Raw genomic sequence first — 20,185 nt, forward strand, 5'->3', positions numbered from 1 at the left:
GAGCCTTGCTAAAGACTCTGACTGTAGGTGGCTTTGTGGCATGATTGCTTCATCCAGGATAATTTTTTTTTTAATTTATTTCTTTATTTATTTTTTTTTGTTGGGGGGGGGGGCACCATGATGCCTTCTTGCATTTAGTCTTTTCACTTTAGCTACCGTGCATATATAGATGATATCATCAAGGCTACTTAGCATTATAAAATGTATTGACTACCAGAGAAGTATGATTATGCTCCCTTGTATTCTGTATTGTGCTATATCCAATACATAGCAGCGCTGCCTGCACTGTCGGTCCCATTTACTGTGGAGGCTTGACAAGTATCTAAAGACAACAATGATATCTACATATGCTCTAGTTATACTTATTTCATCAACCACACAAAAACTATTTTCTTAGTCCTTTTTAAAGACTGCAACACCATTATATCCTCAACAATCATGTTTTTTGTCACAGGGCATCGAGTGGACCAATATTGAGTATTTCAACAACGCTATTATCTGCGACCTCATTGAGAATGTAAGCCAATCTTCCAGTCCTCTGACACCACCCATTCTATTCAGCATGAATTTACATTTGTTGTCCAATGTATTTCTGTATCTAAGCTTTTATAAGATAACACTTTCTTATAATGGCCAGAACCAAAACGGCATCTTGGCCATGTTGGATGAGGAGTGCTTGAGGCCTGGGACAGTTACAGATGAGACCTTCCTGGACAAACTAAACACTATCTGTGCTGAGCACCAACACTTTGAGAGCCGCCTCAGCAAGAATTCAAAGTTTCTCAACGACCACAGCCTGCCACACAATTGCTTCCGCATCCAGCACTATGCTGGCAAGGTACTATGAATTATGTGTATACAGAAGTCTGCAGAAAGCTGAATGTATGTTGAAATACTATGAGTTTTATGCAAAACACTTGAGATGCTTCATGGTGTTTTATTCCATTTATCTAGGTGCTGTACCGCGTTGAGGGATTTGTAGACAAGAACAACGACCTGTTATATCGAGACCTGTCACAGGCAATGTACAAGGCCAACCACAGCCTCATCAAACAGCTTTTCCCTGAGGGCAACCCTTCCAAAGTAAACCTGAAGAGGCCACCAACTGCTGGATTCCAGTTCAAAGCATCAGTCGGGACACTGATGAAGAACCTGCAGACCAAAAACCCAAACTACATCCGGCAAGTCCCGTCATTAACAGAGGCTATCACCTTCATTGTCAGTTACATTATCATTGCCATACTGTGGCCTAGTAGAAGTCTTGAAACTGGAAGACATTCACTGATAGTTGCCTTTTTAAGAAAAAAACAAACCTCCAAATATCTCAGTCTAAGTGACCCCGTTACTCATCTCAAAGCAAAATAATGGACAACACATATCTTGTTTTTCTAAGAGTGATATCAGCTCCACAAGTCAAGTGCTGGTATTAACAACACTCTTTTCTTACACATAGGTGCATCAAGCCCAACGATAAGAAGGCATCCCACATCTTCACTGAGTCACTGGTCCGGCATCAGGTCCGCTATCTGGGCCTGATGGAGAACGTCCGTGTGAGGAGAGCAGGCTATGCCTTCCGTCAGGCCTATGAGCCCTGTCTGGAACGCTACAAGATGCTCTGCAAACGGACCTGGCCCCATTGGAGAGGCCCTGAAAGGTACTGGTTGGGCTTGTTCTGTGACTGATAGCAAGGGAGGTGAGGGGACCAAAGAAGTGGTCTTCTTGCTGGGTAGTTGCCAAAATAAATTCCTCTAAGCTTTGTGAGTGTGGAAACTGAAACGCTCCCAGGTGTCTTTAACTAAGGTACTGAACCTCAGACTGCTCCCAGTGGAATGACTTTGACCAGCACTAATAGACTGTGGTTGCAGTGGTCAGCTCCCAGGTGTGACTCTGTGTGAATGTGAAGCAGGTTACTGCTGGAAAAGGGTTCAGATAACTTTCCATGGATAAACGAAGGCTCAAAAGGAGGAAATAATCTGCTTTACCGAACAAAATGTAAGCTCTAGTACCGCTCTAAATGTGTCTTTGAAGACGCTTTGAAGGACATTTACATCTTTTTTTGTCTTATTCTTTTTTTTTTTCTTCTTCTTCTTCACGCCACACAAATCCCCTTGTTATGTCCTTTCAGAAGCTAAGAGTAGTCTTGCCACATACCAGAGGAAACCAGTCGTTCGAAAAACCACTGCATGTTGAGACATCTTTACCTTATCTGTCTGCTCCATTCTGTATCAGCCAGACTTGCGTGTTTCATCCACTGTGCTGATAAAAGCATTGATTCCTATCTGCTCTGTCATGCATTATCATCTTATTGTTCAACTATCCAAGGTTTTCTTATTTTCTCTCTCCAGATATGTTCACTTCTCCTTTTATGATTTCTACTCTGTTTGTTCTCTCTTGCATCCTAAGCTTATGGATGCATCTTTATAGGTGAGGGCATGTTAGTCTTCAATTAATGTGTCGAGTGTTGGATGGCCCCTCTAACTCCTCTGGCTTTCTGCAGAGAAGGGGTGGAGGTGCTAATGACCGACCTCCAAGTTCCAGCTGATGAGTTCTCCTATGGCCGCTCCAAGATCTTCATCAGGAACCCAAGAACGGTAAAATTTAAAGTAGCCTAACATCACTCAACTGTGAATTTTCCACCTAGTATGACTATCTACTTTAGACTTTGCTAGATGAAGACGTGTTTGTATTACTTAAGATTAAAACCAGTGTACTCAGCTGCCTTGTTTTCTCACAGAAAGATGTTTGTAAAGCAGGGTGGGCTGCACTTGGAGCCCCCACTTTGGCAATTAGCATGTAACCGCCACTCTGACAACACATGGTTTCACTTACCCGTCCCTTCTAACATGGGAAATGAGCGTCTTTACTCAGCGCTTGCAGGCTCTTCAGCTGTTCAAGCCTGCAACATTTGAATGGACGTTTTCCCCACCCGACTAAAGACCAAACAAAGCTTGGAATAACATGATCTCATTCTTATGGAATTTTTTATTTTCCTTCTATAATCACTTTTTTCTATCTGATCAACTTATCTCCCTCATATAGCTACAGCTGGGAAATCACTTACATATAGAGTTCAGTTAAGCAGATTTTCATCCAGGTTTCCAGACTATATTTCTTTGGGGTTTTCATCCAATGTAGCCACACCTCAAGATTAATTGTTTCCAAGATTTGGGAAAGAGCAGAGTAAGAATGAGTCAAGTCTGAGTAATCAGCAGTTGGTATTCAAGTGTATAGGGTGCATTGAGAGCAAGATAAAATCCAAAGAAAATGTGAGAAGTTAGTTTTTTGCACCCCCCCAGGTGTGACAATATGAATGTGAGATCAAAATATTATTTTGTTTTACAGAAGGTCATTGAAATAATGATGGGCTCAGATCCCTGATACGGACGATTCAGTTCACATAGGTCATAATTTTAATAATAATAATAATTTAATTTCATAATTTCTCAAAGCCAAAGCAGGAAAGGGTTATTTTCTCCTGCAGAAAGCTTAGGCTTTACTCTTCACAATACAATGATAAATAACAAGTTGAACAAGCTTTTGATGTTGTTGTTTTTTTTTTAACTCTCAAATAATTTAGCAAACATATTGTATTTTCTGAAATTGCATTTGAGCTTGATACGTGCCAGCTTTCGAGAGCACACATCACCTTGTCTGCATGTAAGTGGGCTGTCTTGTGTAGCTAATTCTCTTTTCTTACCTTTAGCTCTTCTTCTTAGAGGAGAGGAGGAGGCAGTGCCTGCATGACCTGGCCTCGCTCATTCAGAAGATCTACCGTGGCTGGAAGTGCCGCAGTCACTTCCTGCTGTTGAAAAAGAGTCAGATAGTGGTGGCAGCATGGTACCGCCGATATGCTGTGAGGTTCTTCTGAGGGAAAAAATAATCAACATTACATACTTCCCAAAAATGTACTGGTGTTATTTACCTAATATGTTTTTTTTTTTTCTCCCCCCCCCATCTTGTAGCAACAAAAGAAATATCAGAGGATCAAGAGCGCCACCACTGTGGTGCAGTCTTACACCAGAGGATGGCAGGTGTGCACCTCTCTATGAATTCACTATTCACAATGAAATGCAGGACAAAGTACAGAAATTGTGACACAAGCTACAAGAAATAAAATATGTTTGCGCTTGTTATGTTTCCTCCAGGCCCGCAAACTCCTAAGAGAGCTGAAATATCAGAAGAGATGTGAAGAGGCAGTGACCACCATTGCAGCCTACTGGCATGGCACCCAGGTACTGATGCATTGAAGTGCAGATGGATATCAGAGTGAGGCATTTACCTCAAGCAAGCATAAGCCTGGCTTTGATTCAGACATTTTATTCGTGTTGGAAAATCTTACTCCTTTCTAAAACACTTTTTTTTTAATCATTTGAAGTGTTCCTGTCTAATGGCTCCAGTTTTACAAAATATTCTATTCTTGAGCAAAGCTTTCCTTGATATTATTGCTGCTGTTTCGCTTTAATCCTGCTGCTTTTCCTGATCACAAAACTGCAACTTTTCTTTCCCCCCCCCCTCCCCAAAAAAAATCCTTTTTCACTGCCCTTTCTTCACTCTTTTCCTTCTCACATCCCCCTACCTGCCATACCTAACGCCCACACCCCACCAGGCTCGGATGGAGCTGAGACGCCTAAAACAAGAAGCGCGGAATAAACATGCTGTGACAGTAATTTGGGCATACTGGCAGGGAACCAAGGTATTTCCACCCAGCTGTACTGTGTCGCTGTCCCAGCTGTCTTGTCATCCCCGTTCACCACGTCCTGTCCCATTTTCACTGTGAATAGTGTAGCAGCCCCCCCCTCCCCAAAACCCCAAATGAAACCCAGTCTTTCTGCTCTCCACTGGCCTGAATAATGCACCTCATTGTTGCTCGTCTTGTTTTGTGTTTTTAGATGTTACTTGTAGGAATATCTTAACACATTGTGCCAGTTTGGTTTTTGTTGTCACAAACGAAAACTAGCTTTCTAAACATATGAAAGAAAATGAGCCACAGTCAGATCCTGAAGTATAACTCACATGGCTTGAATTTGTTTGATGTCTAGCCAAGGTGGTGCTTTAAATCAGTCTCTCCCCTTCTATAATCTAATTATTTCAAGCATGCAGTTGTCACAACACATGGGATTTTTTTTTATTTACTTTAACTCATGCTGAGCAGCCTTTTAGTATACTTTAGTCAATATGATGGTGCAGATGCTGCGACTTTATAAACTCTTAGTGCGTAGAATTATTAAGCCACTGTACATATTTTAGTTTCAATGTGTAATGTCGTGTTTTCTTTATCAGTGGAGATAACCTTGATAGTTGTTAATATAATATAATAATATCTGCTTTATTGCAGATCCTGTCAATACTTATCCATTCTCAGTCATAACGGAGGCTGTTAATGATTTCCCCCTGCTGTATGTGAACTTTGCTCTTAGCAAACATGATGGCTTTTTATTGGTCAGCATCTTTATGAATCTGCAGATAACGTGCACAGTCACACTATGGGAGCACCACACCAATGGTTGCTGGGTTGTTAATGTTAATCACTCACTGTTTCATCTTTTCACACCGTTCATTGTCTTTCGTCAGTGTTTCCTCATGATGCTTTCCCCACTCCCACTCAGTTCCTCTCCTGAAACAATTAAGTTATGATTGTCACTGAAATTAACCTCCTCCACAACTGCCACCGCTTTTCATCAGGCCCGGAGAGAGCTGCGTCAGCTGAAGGAGGAGGCGAGGAATAAACATGCCATATCGGTCATTTGGGCCGGCTGGCAGGGCACCAAGGTATTTGGGAAGCCTGTGGTTTTGACTTGCCATCTCCATCGCCCCCCCCACCACCATCCACCTACCACCTAAAAACCTTTAACATATGCATCATTCAACCCACTGTAAACATTTCATTTACACTTTAAAGCAGTTTACTGTACCGTGATGCACACAAACTGTTGTCCACTGGAGGCTGAGGTGATGGTAAAGATCCTAACAGACCTGATTAACACTGAAGCCTACCTTTACAGTTCAGTCTGCCAGGTGAAATTGTAATCTTTATAATGTGAGTATTTAGTGACCTGGAGTTCTTTGGGTAATCCCCACTCCATAGGAGGTACAGTCCCACAAACTGTCACACCTGGGACAGATATTTTGTTTGGGTTTTTTTTCTCCTCCAACTTCCTTCTTCAAGGCTCATGCCTCACCACTGCATGCTGCCTGCTTCTGCTGCATGATTTCTTCCATCTTGTGTAGCTGATGCATGTTTATTCTTTGACTTGCAGCACTGTTTGTCCTTTTTATATGGATGTGTTTGAATTCTTTGAGGTGACCTCTGCGGCTCTAGTTGTGACTTTTGCTCCTGTCCTGTTCCATTCACATTAGGGCCACTGAAAAGCACCAACTCTGTTTCCCTTGCAGACCTTCCCCTGATAAAAGCTCTGATGACCCACAGCGCTTTGTTTGTTTGTTTTCTAGAAGCTGCAGGTTTTCAGTCTCTTGGAGGTTTTCAGTGTCTTCGTGGTCACACAGGGCTTGTGTGCAGTTGTGTGTGTGTGTGTGTGTGTGTAGTTGACATTTGCTGACCTCTGGCAAAACAGTGTCTCCCTCTTCTTCCTCTCATCTTCTCTTGCATCATTTGTTCCCGCTCCTTCTCCTTCCGCCCACCCCCTCAACAGGCTCGCAGGGAGCTGAGGAGACTGAAGGAAGAAGCCAGACGTAAGCACGCTGTCGCTGTGATTTGGGCCTACTGGCAGGGACTCAAGGTACCTCCCAGCCCCACGGCACAGCTCATCACAGTCTGCCACCAAACTCATCAGCCCCGACCCATCTTGTTCTCATCCCCTTCAGTCATCTTTGCACTCAGTCTCTGCCCGGTGTTGTGATCCCACCTTATCTATTATCCTGGCAAAATGTCTGCAGAGATCCAGGTGTTAACTACACAGGGACATACATTATTATGTGTTAATTGGTTTATATGTTAAATCAACTTTTGTTGCAAACTCATCCAATTTAGTTGTTTCTACTTTTCCTACTGGCAAAAATCAAGATGGATCATTATGAATTACAAATTTGGAATGAGTCTATATGACTGCAAAGTAATAAGGACGGTGTCCATTGTATGACTTTAGTCTTGTGCCACCCGTGTGGCTATGAGGAATATGTATATCTCCTATTTGTTTTCCTTGAAGTTTTTTCACCCAAATCAGAAGACAAACCAATGTTAAGAACCATGGTTTCTAACAATACAAACTTTGATGTTTGTAACATCTCTTGCCATGGATGTAAAAATAATTTTGTTTGTGTCAAAACTTTGGGAAAAGTCTATTTAAAAGAAACCAGCCCATGGGTACTAAAAATAACCCATAGTCCCAACCCCACCCCCACTTTTCATTTGAATAATTTCTGTGGTGGGAATGGCCAAAATCACAAAACAAATCTGTTTGAGATTATACAGTCTGCAGTAGTTCTGTAGTTTTAAATAAGTTACTATCTAGGGACAGTTGGTTTTATTATTTTTCACTAATAACGTGAACCAACAGACACTGGCTAGCATGGCAAAAGTAGTCTGTCCCTCCCTGTTCTTTTCTAAACACCTTTCTCTGTCTGCTTGCTGTGTATCTGTGCAACTAACCCGATATAACCCACCTTTTCATTTTGTGTAACAGTGTTTGTTTCACCTGTTATTTCTTTGTCTTTAGGTGTGTGCTCTCGTTACGGTGATTATTTGTTGTCATCACACCTGTCATTTGTTGTTAATTGACACTTTACACCCCACAGTGTATAATGCACCCGTTTACAACTCAGGTTGTGCAAATCAGATGAAGCATGAAGATGGTAATGTCATAACCAATGCTGACTTTTCAGTATTTACTGTGTAGCAATTGTTATTTCAACAGTTTGGAGTTTATTTCATCTGTTTCAGTTCATTGTTTGTGACTAACCAAATGTCTGTTATTCTAGTGTGCTGTTTGTGTATGCTGCCATTCTTCTATCAGTATACTCATGGTCTTTCCTTTTTCATATCAAAGCAAGAAAGAGGCAATATCCAGTTTTTATTTATTTAATTATTATTATTAATTATTCTATTTTACTTTTTTGCCATATCAGGTCCGCAGAGAGTACAGAAAATTCTTCCGGGCAAATGCCGGCAAAAAGATCTATGACTTCACCATCCAGAGAATTGTAAGAATAGTTTGAAATATTTCCTTAAATGTTCACCTGAAAAAATGTTGTGTTGATTTTGTGTTCAACTAATATTATTTAGAAATAGATCTGTGTACATAATGTAATGCCTTTCTACCAACATATTGAACTGGATTCCTTTTACTTACTTACTTACTACAGTTCTAATTTTGTCCGTTTGTCCAGATGCAAAAGTACTTCCTTGGTCTAAAGAGCAACATGCCCTCCATGTCACCCATAGACAAGAACTGGCCTGCAAGGCCTTATCTCTTCCTGGAGGGAGTCCACACAGAGCTTCGCAGAATCTTCCATCTCTGGAGGGTCAGTCTCTTCCATTCAAGATTCACATCATGATACATGATACATGATACATAGAATATGATGGAAATCTGAAAATGTTGTGTTTTATGTTCTCTTGTGTGTTCAGTGCAAGAAATACAGGAGCCGGTTCACAGAGGAGAGGAAAGCTGTGTATGAGGAGAAGCTAGAGGCAAGTGAGATCTTCAAGGACAAAAAGGCTCTCTACCCAAGCAGGTAACTGGAATTTACTGGAAAAGAGTCTTCAGTGTATGTATGGCAAGGCAACTTGTATTAGCATTTTTCATTTTTGACATGTAGTTTAATCAATCTCATCTCATATTTTTTTCTGAAAAAACTCTTCCACTATATCATGAATGCCTTTTGTCTCAGTGTGAGTCAGCCCTTCAAAGGAGACTACTTGGAGATCAGCAAGAACCCCAAGTACCAGAAACTCAGCAGTGCAATGGATGAGAAAGTTCTGCTGGCTGATGTGGTTAACAAGATTAACAGAGCTAATGGCAAGGTAGGACAGATTACTGGCACAATATTCACCATCCGTTTAGCTTGTGTAAGAGCTGAAATCCAAAATATAACCCGCTAATACATTGTGACCTACTCTTTTCCACACACACCTAGTGGAGCATGAAACAATTAAGTTGTTTGGGTGCCATTTGTACCATCTGTGCAATAGTCTCTCCCCCCCCTCCCCAGTAAATAGCAAACATGTTCTTAAAGGTGTATGTTGTTTCACACCCTGTCCCATTCTCAGGACTGGGGGACACTCTTAACAGCCAATAGTAAAACTGCAATTGAAAACCTGTTTAAGTGTTTCTGCCTGTGCCATAATGTTGGTACGCTGTTCCGTGGCCGAATGACAGCAGGTCAATCCACTTCTGGTCTGATTTGCAGGGAACAGCTCGACTCTTCCTGCTGACAAAGAAGAGCGTGGTCCTGGCCGACCAGAAGACTGGCCAGGTAAAGGCCAGTGTCCCTCTGCCAGACCTCACTAGTGTGTCAGTCAGCACACAGAGTGACGGCTTCTTTGCTCTCAAGCTCAAAGAGGTAAGGGAGACCTGGTTAGTTTGATCCACATCTATTAGACAGAAAAGCTATGTCAGTCTTGACCCAAACCTGCAGAGATACTAAAGTGTTCAATGGTCAGCTGTGTGGCTGTGCTGTTAGCATATTGTCAATACCTTTGAATACTGAAGAAGTTAGACTCAACTACATTTGCTAACACAGCGAAAGTGAGCCTGCAGTAAAATACTTTCCAAGTGAGACTGATTTGGTCTATTTACCACAATGAAACTGTACTGTTGGTTTAAATGCTCATGGGAAATCTTTTGCCACAGTGAGTGCTGATTCAAAACTCTCTACAATTTTTATTTATTTTATTTATTTATTATTTTATTTTTTTTCATTATTTAATTTAGAAACACAAGTAAACATTTTACAAGAGTTTAGTTTTTCCTCTTAACCAAACCCCAGGCACCTGGCTGGCACAAAGCACACACAGGCAGACCGTTTACACCCACACATAGAGACACAGAATAACAAAGAAGGTTAGAAATTAATATTTTTTTCCTTTTAACAATTGGCTTCATTAAAATTATTCTTTTGGAAATAATACTTATAAGGCTAATTTATTTGGAAACAACAATGTTAACTTGAAATGAAATGTTTGATGTCTTTTTTTTTAATGCCAGTTTCATCATGCTATGTCATGTTAGGGGTCAGCTTCAGCCATCAAAGGAGACTTTTTACTAAGCAGTGAGCATCTCATCGAGATTATCACCAAACTCTACCGCATCGGGGCCACATCTGCAGATAGGGAGCAGCTCAGCATCGACATCTCAGACGAGTAAGAGAGCATGCAGACTTTAAAGTTTTTCATTACCACTGTCGCCAAGTGCTTGCTCATCGGGGATCTGTTGGATCTCTTTAAATAATTTTATAAAGAGTTTGGTCTAGACCTGCTCTATATGTAAAGTGCCTTGATGTAACTTTGTTATGATTTGGCGCTATACAAATAAATCTGATTGATTTGATTTGAAAGTGTTCTAGGAGATATGGCTTCAAACTGGGCATTGCTTAATTGTATGGAAAATGTTTGTGTGGCAGGTTTCTGGTGCAGTTCAAGCAGGACAAAGTGTGTGTGAAATTCATCCAGGGATCTCCCAAGAATGGTAACGGTGTGTCCTGCAAGCGCAAGAACAACCGCCTGCTGGAAGTATCGGTGCCCACAATGGCATAGTTCGGCCCCGCTCTTCTTCCAGCGCTGCGCTCAGGCTGGCAGCGATTAAACGCAGATACGCCACCACCCACTCTGAAAACTCTTGAGAGCTGTAACCCCAGTGCCCACCCTGAGCCCAAAAATGACAGTGCAGTCATTCGGCTTGTTGTGTTGCTATTTTTCCTTCAGTCTCTTAACAGATTTTCTATGGCACCACTACACCTGTAATCACGTTCCATTTTTTTTGGCACAGAAAGCCCTTTTATGGGTTGCATGCCACAGAAATTTGGTTAAAAATGTTTCACCGGTGTTTTGTAAATTTGGGGTAAAGGGTTAAGGGGGCTAGGGGAAAAGTAATCTTGGCGGCTTGCCAGAGACTTGTGTACATCAGTGGTGATCTTGATAATGATTGTTCTGCCTTTATGATAACTCAGTCTTCAGAGAAAATATAAGAACACGGTGACAAGCTCCAGCCTCAACTGGCCTTGACTCATCATTTTTTTAAGCAGCTCTGGCTTAAAATATATGGCTTAAAAATTGAGATGAACTGGGAACTTTTGGGCTTGGCCTGTCAGTTTCTATGAAGAGAGTGAATACTGCACTTGTTTTCACCTCGGTGTAACCAAAAGAGGATGATCTGAAAATGAATTTGATTGTATGATGTATTGATTTCTATATGTTTTCTCAGAAAAAAAGGAAGCACAGTGGGCAGTTGAGTCAAATGTAATTTGCTAGATTATTTTAAAACCACTTTTGTATCTGCATTTCCTATGTGCCATTGAACGGGTCGTGCGACTTGTCACATGTTCGTGCACAAATCCAAACCATGTAGGTGAGTGACCTGACCCCCATTCACTGCTGTTATTGACAACATCAAAGCCAAAGGCTCTTGAGTAGGGTGCTGTGTCAACCTGCAGTGGCAATATTTTGTCGGTTTTGATAGCACTGCACATGATCAATTTCCTCCAAAAGCACCATATCTATTTTGACTATTTCTAAGCTTCATTCCATGCACTGTTATAATAAATTTGTAGTGTCATGTTTGACTCAAAAAAAAAAAAAAAAATCACACAGGGGCTTAATTTAAGATACAGATTCTAGTGAGGAGTGAAATCTTGGATACTGGTATTTTGTTGGGTTTTTTGTTTTGTTTTGGTGTTTTTTGTGTGCAATAAACACTTTGCCTCTATTATTCTCTTTTCATAAAAACATTAGTGAGACCAAACCAGTCACCCTCCCTGTAAAATAAGCTGTATATAGGCTCTTTAGGCTCTGGCTTGGACAAAAGATTTCTTTAGTATCTTAATTTTAATTGTTGTGTATGTGAAATGGCTGTTTTTGCCACTGCAGTTGTGTTAGTGCTTCACCCACTCTGACCTGATGAGCATTTTTTCCAAGGGGAAACACCAAATATTAAGTGCACATGTGACCGTAGATTCTTGATGTATCTGAATAAATCAACCAATTTCAGCTTTTACAAATTGCCTAGTACATTGTATCAAAATATTGGCTCGCATATATTTACAAATGAGCCAAATAGGATTATCAAAAAAACCACAGTGATATATTTTTCAGGTGTGTTGACTATAAAAATCTGTATTTGGATGTACTGGTAGCAGGATTTGTACTGTTGATTTCAGCCAGATTTTCTAGTGGTTATGGGAGAGTATAACGTGTTCTAGTCCTGTTTTGAATTTCAGAATATCTTGCTTTGTATGTTCCTGTATATTTTTTTTAATGCCACAAACAACACTGGGACTTGAGAAATCAATTTTTGCTGTCCCAAAGCACAAGAACCATCGAGCTGAAGGTCTGCTTTTGATGTATTTGTTCCTGCACCATTTCCATGCAGTTTTGGTGCAGCTAAGGGGACATCTTCCTTCCTCTCCTCACTCTCCTCTCTGTTTAGTATTTAAACAGCGACTGGTACTGCAAAATGGAGTCTACATTCTTGTGTGCCTAATGTTGACGTGTGCTGAGAGACAAAACATTAGAACATTTCAGTAGAATTCAATGTAACATTTACAAGTAATCTTTTTTTAAATTAAATAAAAATCAGCAATAAATGAATGTCATGTGATTCTGTAACAATTCTTTGCATTGTTTTCTTCACTTACACATGTGACTTCATACAAGAGCTATCTGTGTTTCTGCAAGTCGGCCACATTTCCCAGTGAATAACACTTCTGAGCCTAAATCACTTCAATAAAGGATGCACACTACGGTAGTACATTTTCTGTTTTGTGCATGCCTAATGAACAGTCTTTCCTTGGAACCCAGAGTGTGCAGGTAACATTTGAAGTGCAGCAGATTGTCATGTTGTCTAACCAGAATATTTAAATGAAGCGTCCAAGGTTATTGTCAAAAGAAAACAAAACTTGCATAAGATATTCAAATAATCAGGAAATGAACCGTGGATATAATTATTGTCATCACTTTAATACATATCAATTGTTCCTCAGAGTGTATAAAAACATAAATCTGTGCAGAATAATTGCTGAATAATAGCTCTTTAGCACACAATAGACTGATTGTTTGCTGTGTCATTTATTTTTTTTTTTTGTGATTTGTTTAATTAAAATGTCATTGGGGTTTGGCAATCAAAGTCCCAGAAATCTCTGGTGGTACATTTTTTGATATTGATAATTCTATAAAGATCCTAACGCTTAGAGGAATCTCCATGAGAGACGCCTGTGACGGTCAGTGCAGATCAGCACCACACAAGGCATGGTAAGAGCTTCAGGCTTCCCTGGAGCAACCTGGAGTGATGGTTTCAGTTCCAACCATGCACCACACATCAAACCGCTCCATGGACCAAACTCAAAATACAAGACTATACATTTGCAAAAACTTCCATTTAAAAAAAAAGCTCCATTCTTTTTGGCGTAGTGTATAGACAGATAAAACTAAGGCCGAACTCTTTGGGAGTGCAGTATATCAGTTTTCTCATCGTCGATGAAAAGAAGCCCATAAATACAGCTCAAACATGGTGGAGGTCTGTCATGCTGTGGAGCTGCCGGTCAAGAAACTACGGTCCTGTTACTGGGGGCATGAATGGATCGCAAGGATGATGAAATCATAAGATTAGCAAAGTGTTTTAGAGGAAAATACCAAAACCACAAAACATGATTTTTCATCAGGATAGTGGCACAAAGCATAAATCCAGAAGCTGCAAAGAATGGTTCGGTATCCTGACCTGATCCTACTGAAGACCTCTGGAAAGAGCTCAGATCTGTCAAAACAAAAATGACTTCTGTAAACTTAAAAAGAGCTTGAAATAGACCATCATTGTTGCCAAATGTTCTGCAACCGAACACCAATGAAAGGTACTAACTTTTTGTGTGTCCCCTTTTTTTGGAACTTTTTTTTTCTGCAGAAATGTTGGACATTCGAAACAATATGGTGAGACAATATTCTGAATTATGTATTTGAAAATCCAGGGGGTCAATCATTTTGATCAGGGCTGCATGAACAGGGTGTTGGCCGGCACAGGGAGGCTCAGGACAGCCAGGCCCTGTAGCCAAGCAGCTGACCAGATGTTTTCCATCACATCTGGGGTAGAGCTGTCCTAGGGTTAAATTCCGCGGCTTGGGGAAAGCTGCCGGCAACAGGTCTCCCGGGAGCAGCCCTCAGATTGTGCACAGAGTGGTAAAAATAGCAAACCATTTTGGGCTGCCCAGTACCCGGTTCCCACCGCTCGGCAGGCTGGGAAAGGAAGGAGGAGTCCTGGCCTCCCTGTGGATATGTAGCCCGCAGTGGGAGCGCAAAGGAACTGTACAGCACACAGTCCTGTCTCCAGAAGGGCCTGAACGAGTCAAGCAGAAAAGCAGATTTCCATCAAAGCAGCACAGCAGGGAGACGCTTACAGCAGACACTCAAAAGCAGAGAGATCTTTCATATCCTGCATCCAAATGCAACAAACATCATTCAAATCTGCTCCATTTATCACATTTGATGGATATTAAGCCAAGAAGATGAGGATGAAGATGTGTGTGTGCTTTGCATTCTTCTTTATTTCGACCACTTTTTTGTGAAAGGTGAACAAAGTGACAACCCTCTGTGTGGTGGACAATGGGCAACGCAGCGCTGCCTCTGAGATTGAATAGTCTTTGGTGACCTCTTGTGGATTATAGATGACACCACAAAAAAAAAAAGAAACGGACAGGATGATGTCCAACAGAAAAATAGCCCAGCCATTACTGATCAAATCCTAAATCCATTATTATTATTATTCCATGAAAACATGGCTGACCCCAAATCACAGCCATTTATATGGAACAACTTCTCAAATAAAAAGAACGTGAATTCATTTGGGATGCTGAACTGTTTTAACATGATTTTTCCACAGCCAAACCTCCCAGAGCCTCCCACACTGTGTGTTGTGTAGTGATCAGGCAGATCGAAGGAAAAGTAAACAACTGGACAACTCTCCTTTGGGGATTTCACATCCTGCTCCAAATAATATCCGCTTCAGTGGACTGTGGAGCAGCTGACAATGAAAAGGCAATGCACAACAACGTGCCCAGCAAATAAGGAATTTATTTTTACAGAAAAGATGCCGGCTCCTGCTCGGGGTTGTTGCACCAGCATCTGTCTGGGCCCACATTAAAATGCTGTCCACAGCACTGTATCGCGTGTAAGAGGATGAAGCAGCACACAAGCTGACACATCACCCAAGCAGTATGCAAAAAAAAAAAAAAAAAAAAAAAAAAGCCACTGCTGTTGGATACAACTACCGTACGCCTCCTCATTCTGCTGACGTGTTGTGGCACTTCTGTCCGATAACACCTGTCTCTCTCACACACACACACACAGATGCGATGGCCCCAGTTTGTTCTCAGTAAAATGGTCCCCTGTTTATTGAATGGTGGGGCAAGTGAGCATTACTCAGGCTACTCTCTCTCTCCTCTGCTTATGGAAATAGCGAAGCATGAGTCAAATAAATAAAAGCAGGTCACGAATGAGTAGAAAAATACATAGCAGCGACCTGACTGTTGAAAATTCACTACCTGGGTATAAATGCTGTCTGAAGAGCCATGTGCGCCTTGATGCTGCTACGGCACACACCCAACGGCAACAATCAAGATAAACAGCAGCCTGCTGGAGTGTTGTCTCTGATAATGGCTTGTGCTCTTTTCCTGCACCTTTGCGGCGTAGATCTCGTCTAAGTATGGCTGATTGCTATCTTTGTGGCCATTTTAACAATTCTCTGAAGTCACCTCAGGTCAAACACACACAGCTTAAGAAGGCTCCGGCAGGAAGACTTTAAACAGGGCGCCCATATGCCGGCTGGAGAGTGGATGGTTCCATTCTTCCTTAGAATCAATAATCATCTGTTTTGATTTGCATGCAGGTTGTCCCCTCAGTAACTTGAATAGCAGAAGGCCTTTTTGATTTTATTTTTGTTTTCAGTCAAATCAACTGAAATGTTTCCTAGTTCATGGATTGTATTTCCTTTAAGTTCACACTCACATTTTGAGCCTGTGACTTTTGGATGAAGTAGGGAAGTAGGGCTGAGTCAAAGCCAACATGTGGGCTTAACAAAAACCTGCCTTGAGGAAGTGCTGATTTTCTGAGCTGAGGTCTGAGAGGAGTAAGTTTCTCCGAGCGATGTCATTTAGGTAAATTTAATGTGGCTGTGAGATCAAATGCAAAACATTAGTTCTTCATCAGTTAGTTACTCCTTAGCTTTAAGATATTTAGTGGCTAGTAAGTTTTGCATGTTTAACCCGCTTATCCCAAATAAACCAAATGACATTAAGCTCAGGCAGCCACAAATTTAATGTCCCTATATACAACGTGGGCTTTTCCAGGTCTGGAATTTACTGCTGTCCAGAGTCAATAAGATCAAAGTTCAGTGTGAACTAATGAATCTGTAAATTTAAAATGCAACTCCCCCACCCACCTTTCTCCTTGTCCCAACCTTTCCTTCTTTCTGTCGTTAATTTAATGTTGCACATTATTAGAGGTGAAATTATCATATGTAACCTTCCTTTCTTCACAAAGTGTCTGATCATGAGACATTGTCACATTGTTGCTTTATGGTTGTAATTTAATTAGCATATATTTCACTTCATAGAAATATTTCTCCTGGGACGTGTAACATCAGAGGCCTTTCTCAGTGCGTGCTGTCACACCATCTCCTCTGGTGCCAGTTGTAGTTATTGTTCAGTTGACTTTGGTTATAATGGCATTGGCCTCTGAATTAGAGGAGCTGCTGTCTGTCTTTTTCTGAATCTGAGAGAGAAATTAGTGATTCTCTTATTGAATCACGTCACATCTTTTCAGATGTATTTGTCTATTAGAGGGGAGAAAAGTACTATTTGGTCACAAATGAGGTCTTTTGTGATGCAGTGATACTGAAGTCGTGTGTGCGTTTGTGTTTGTATGTGCTGTAAGTTGGTTAACTGTATTGACAGTATTGAACTGTCACAGTGTCAAGGCTGATTTCATTATTGAGTGAGGCAGTTTAGGATGTAGACCTCAACACCAGCCTGCTGATTTACTTCAGCATAAATCTATGCTACATTTTAAATGAAAACTGCAAAAAGACAAGGTGCCATTTGGAGGACATTTCCACCTCCTTCCATACAGGACCAGTAAGGTTTATTTCTATTTTAAGAGGCCATTCTTTTGGGTTCATCTCAATGTATCTGTTTCTTTGGTTGTTTTTTCTGCCAAAACGAGGCCAATGTAACACCTTTAGGTGCTCTTTAGTGACGTTTTGTCTCTTTTAATCTGAGAGCAAAACACACAGTCATAGAAGACAAAAACACAACCACTGAGACAAAAATAAAGGCAGTCAGGGTGGACACTGACACACACACATGCACACACACTTGCGTACCATATTATATTACTGCCTCTGGCAGTGTGTCAGACAGTCTGGGAAGGGGGGCTGTAGGAGGTCTGATTAATGAGTGTTACTGGGTGGTGGAGAGTTTGTGTCCCCACTCACCCTTGTGTCACCAGCACACTCAATGGCTTCATCAATTTGTAGCCATTATCACGTCAGTAGCCAAGAATGAAGGGAGGAGGGACGTTGAGTATTGAGGGTGAGATGGGCTTCTGCTGCACCATCTGTGGGTAACTGGACATGGATGAAGCAAGAAGCAATCACTTCATTCATCTGCTCTGTCTGTGTCTACCAAAGGTAAATACAACAATGTGAACAAAGACTTTAACTGATATACAACATGCATCAGTTACACTTTAACTAAACATATAATACAGATACAACCAATTATGTCTTCCTACCATTCACTAGTTAGCAATAAATACAAAGCTCAAGTCAAGGTTGCTGAGAGAGTGTTGTCACTGCGCGTACCTTGCATAATAGCGCCATGTAAAATGCTCAGACATGAGTCACCAAAGTTATGACAGTTCATGGGAACATGAATGCATGTTCTGCATTGCTTTGTCATCCCAGCTTTCCCCCAAAAAGGCAAATACTGAAACTTCATGGAAAAGAGATGAAGATTGCCAAAGGCAGAGGGCTCTGACGGGATGTGCAAAATGTCGGGTCAATCCATCGTGCTATAGTGGAAAGGTAGAGATTTTTACCTGATGGTGTTCCTGCATGACGGACTAGGAGATTCAACAAAGTGAGTATGATAAATCCTCTGAGCACCATGCATTTATGGATCAAAGTGATGAGGAATGATTTAGTTTGATAGATTTCTTTTTAAACCAAACTGAAAAATTGGAAGGCGATATGAAAAAATAAATAAACAAGCAAATAAAAAAAAAACCTTGCACTACCAAAGGCCTTAATCATATTGCTCTCCTATTCCCCTGTCTTGTAAAGAAGATTAATGTAAATTTGAGTAAGTAAAAAAATAAATCATCACTGTCTCTCTGCTCAGCGCTGATCATATCTGTGCGTATCTGTGCAACTGAAGGAGTGTCTGCATGCACATGTGAACGCAAGCAGCTGTGGAACTGATATGGATAAGCAAATAGCTGCACACACATCATTAGGTGCTCATTTACAGACATTAGGCAGCAGTGCGACCAGACATGTGTGTGAGTGTTTCTATCATGTGCTTATCAGGCCTGTGAAACGACGTGGGATCTTGGAAAGAAACTGGGGTAAAAGTCATGGCTGTTCGGCATGTAAGCCTTCACACACGTTTGAGACTGAGCTTCCACACGGGCCACGCAGAGCGAAACAGTGAGGATAATGAGTCATCATGGAGTTTATACAATGCTAATGAGTTCAACACCTGCTTTTTCATTGCATATTACTGTGGCTAATTCAATCGTTCAGACTGCTATTAGACAAGCAGCATCTGGATGGTAAGAGGCTAAACTAGACTGATCACAGAGGGCACACTGGCAGAAGGTATGGACCACAACAATAACCGGAGAAGGTGTAAAGTAAGGGCAAGAGAGTGATCAATTAGGGAGATGAAATCCCATCTTCTGCATAGGACAACATATATCAAGCAGTGACAGCCCCTCCTCTAAGCCTGTCCGTCCCGCCTCTGTCAAAACGACCGGTTAAAGCAGAACTAATTCCACAGTTAACCTCCAGATAGCCTTTGTCCAACTCATGCCTCTCATGTAAAGAACACCACTGCTGATGTGTGACACTAGTGTGTTGTTTTACACACATGGGGGAATGCGTCTTAGCCCAGGACTCAAGTTTTTTGTATTTTATAGCAGAAAAAGAGTGGTCTTATCGCGCCAGCCAGCTGCTGAGCATTTCTGTCTGTACCTTATCAAGCAGATACATCCACAGTACGGACTGGTCTCGTCAGCTGGCACGCACAGACAGACAACATGGAGGCTGAACAAGGAATGAGCACTTTATGCAGTAAATATCTTTACATAAAATCCAGAAGAGAACATGTCATGGTTGGAGCTACGAGACACCAATACGAAGATAAGGTGGCAGATCTTGCATTGCCTCCTTAACCAAATTGCTTTTATGTCATAAATCACCATGCATCTAAAAATACACTTACATGACTCAGAGTGCAGTCAAAGACTGTAGAAACCAATAAACTACACACACATAATCAGGATGACAAGGCTCTCCTATCTCATTTCTTTATCTATACATAAAAGGTGTGATGCATCAGGTTTTGGTGCATCTGGGAGAGGAGAGCAGGAATAAACAGGAGGAGATGCTATGGCAGGCTCAGGTGCTGTGCTTTACAAAGAAATATGTGTCTCTTTACTGCCTAACCCTAAACCTTTCACACAAGCACACACACTGATCTGATTAAACCCCACAGACATAGATTGGGGGGAGTGTCCATGGACCACAAGGCTAATTGAACTCTCTTCAAAGATGGAGGGGTATGAAGAGAATGATGAGGATGAGATTTAACAAACATGGTATAAACAGATGCAGATGAAGAAAGAGGAGCAGCCGATGAGGAAAGACAGTCCAGTCAGGTAATTCAGTCCACCCTTCACTAGTGTTTAAATTCAAACACTCAAGAAAACAAAGCAGTTAAATAAGACACGTTGGTCAAATGTACTTGC

General features: G+C 41.2%; 1 protein-coding gene across 5 annotated transcripts in view; it reads left to right on the top strand.

Annotated features, from left to right (window-relative positions):
• myo1b (myosin IB) overlaps window positions 1-11,803 on the top strand; it is a 50,865-nt gene extending 39,062 nt beyond the window's left edge. Inside the window, exons 15-32 of one of the 5 annotated variants that reach the window (XM_029529743.1) lie at window positions 455-517; window positions 638-838; window positions 955-1,181; window positions 1,454-1,654; window positions 2,498-2,591; window positions 3,704-3,853; window positions 3,963-4,031; window positions 4,146-4,232; window positions 4,607-4,693; window positions 5,683-5,769; window positions 6,651-6,737; window positions 8,083-8,157; window positions 8,344-8,478; window positions 8,585-8,691; window positions 8,848-8,980; window positions 9,367-9,519; window positions 10,188-10,318; window positions 10,579-11,803. In XM_029529743.1, the coding sequence (XP_029385603.1) occupies window positions 455-517; window positions 638-838; window positions 955-1,181; window positions 1,454-1,654; window positions 2,498-2,591; window positions 3,704-3,853; window positions 3,963-4,031; window positions 4,146-4,232; window positions 4,607-4,693; window positions 5,683-5,769; window positions 6,651-6,737; window positions 8,083-8,157; window positions 8,344-8,478; window positions 8,585-8,691; window positions 8,848-8,980; window positions 9,367-9,519; window positions 10,188-10,318; window positions 10,579-10,711 (2,220 nt within the window). In that variant the 3' untranslated portion in view covers window positions 10,712-11,803. The remainder of the gene's footprint in view (window positions 1-454; window positions 518-637; window positions 839-954; window positions 1,182-1,453; window positions 1,655-2,497; window positions 2,592-3,703; window positions 3,854-3,962; window positions 4,032-4,145; window positions 4,233-4,606; window positions 4,694-5,682; window positions 5,770-6,650; window positions 6,738-8,082; window positions 8,158-8,343; window positions 8,479-8,584; window positions 8,692-8,847; window positions 8,981-9,366; window positions 9,520-10,187; window positions 10,319-10,578) is intronic. The other 4 variants (XM_029529744.1, XM_029529746.1, XM_029529745.1 and 1 more) reach the window with 4 other exon arrangements.
• Window positions 11,804-20,185: the final 8,382 nt, after the last annotated feature.

Source organism: Echeneis naucrates, chromosome 21 (genome assembly GCF_900963305.1).
Source record: "Echeneis naucrates chromosome 21, fEcheNa1.1, whole genome shotgun sequence".
Taxonomy (NCBI): Eukaryota; Metazoa; Chordata; class Actinopteri; order Carangiformes; family Echeneidae; genus Echeneis; species Echeneis naucrates.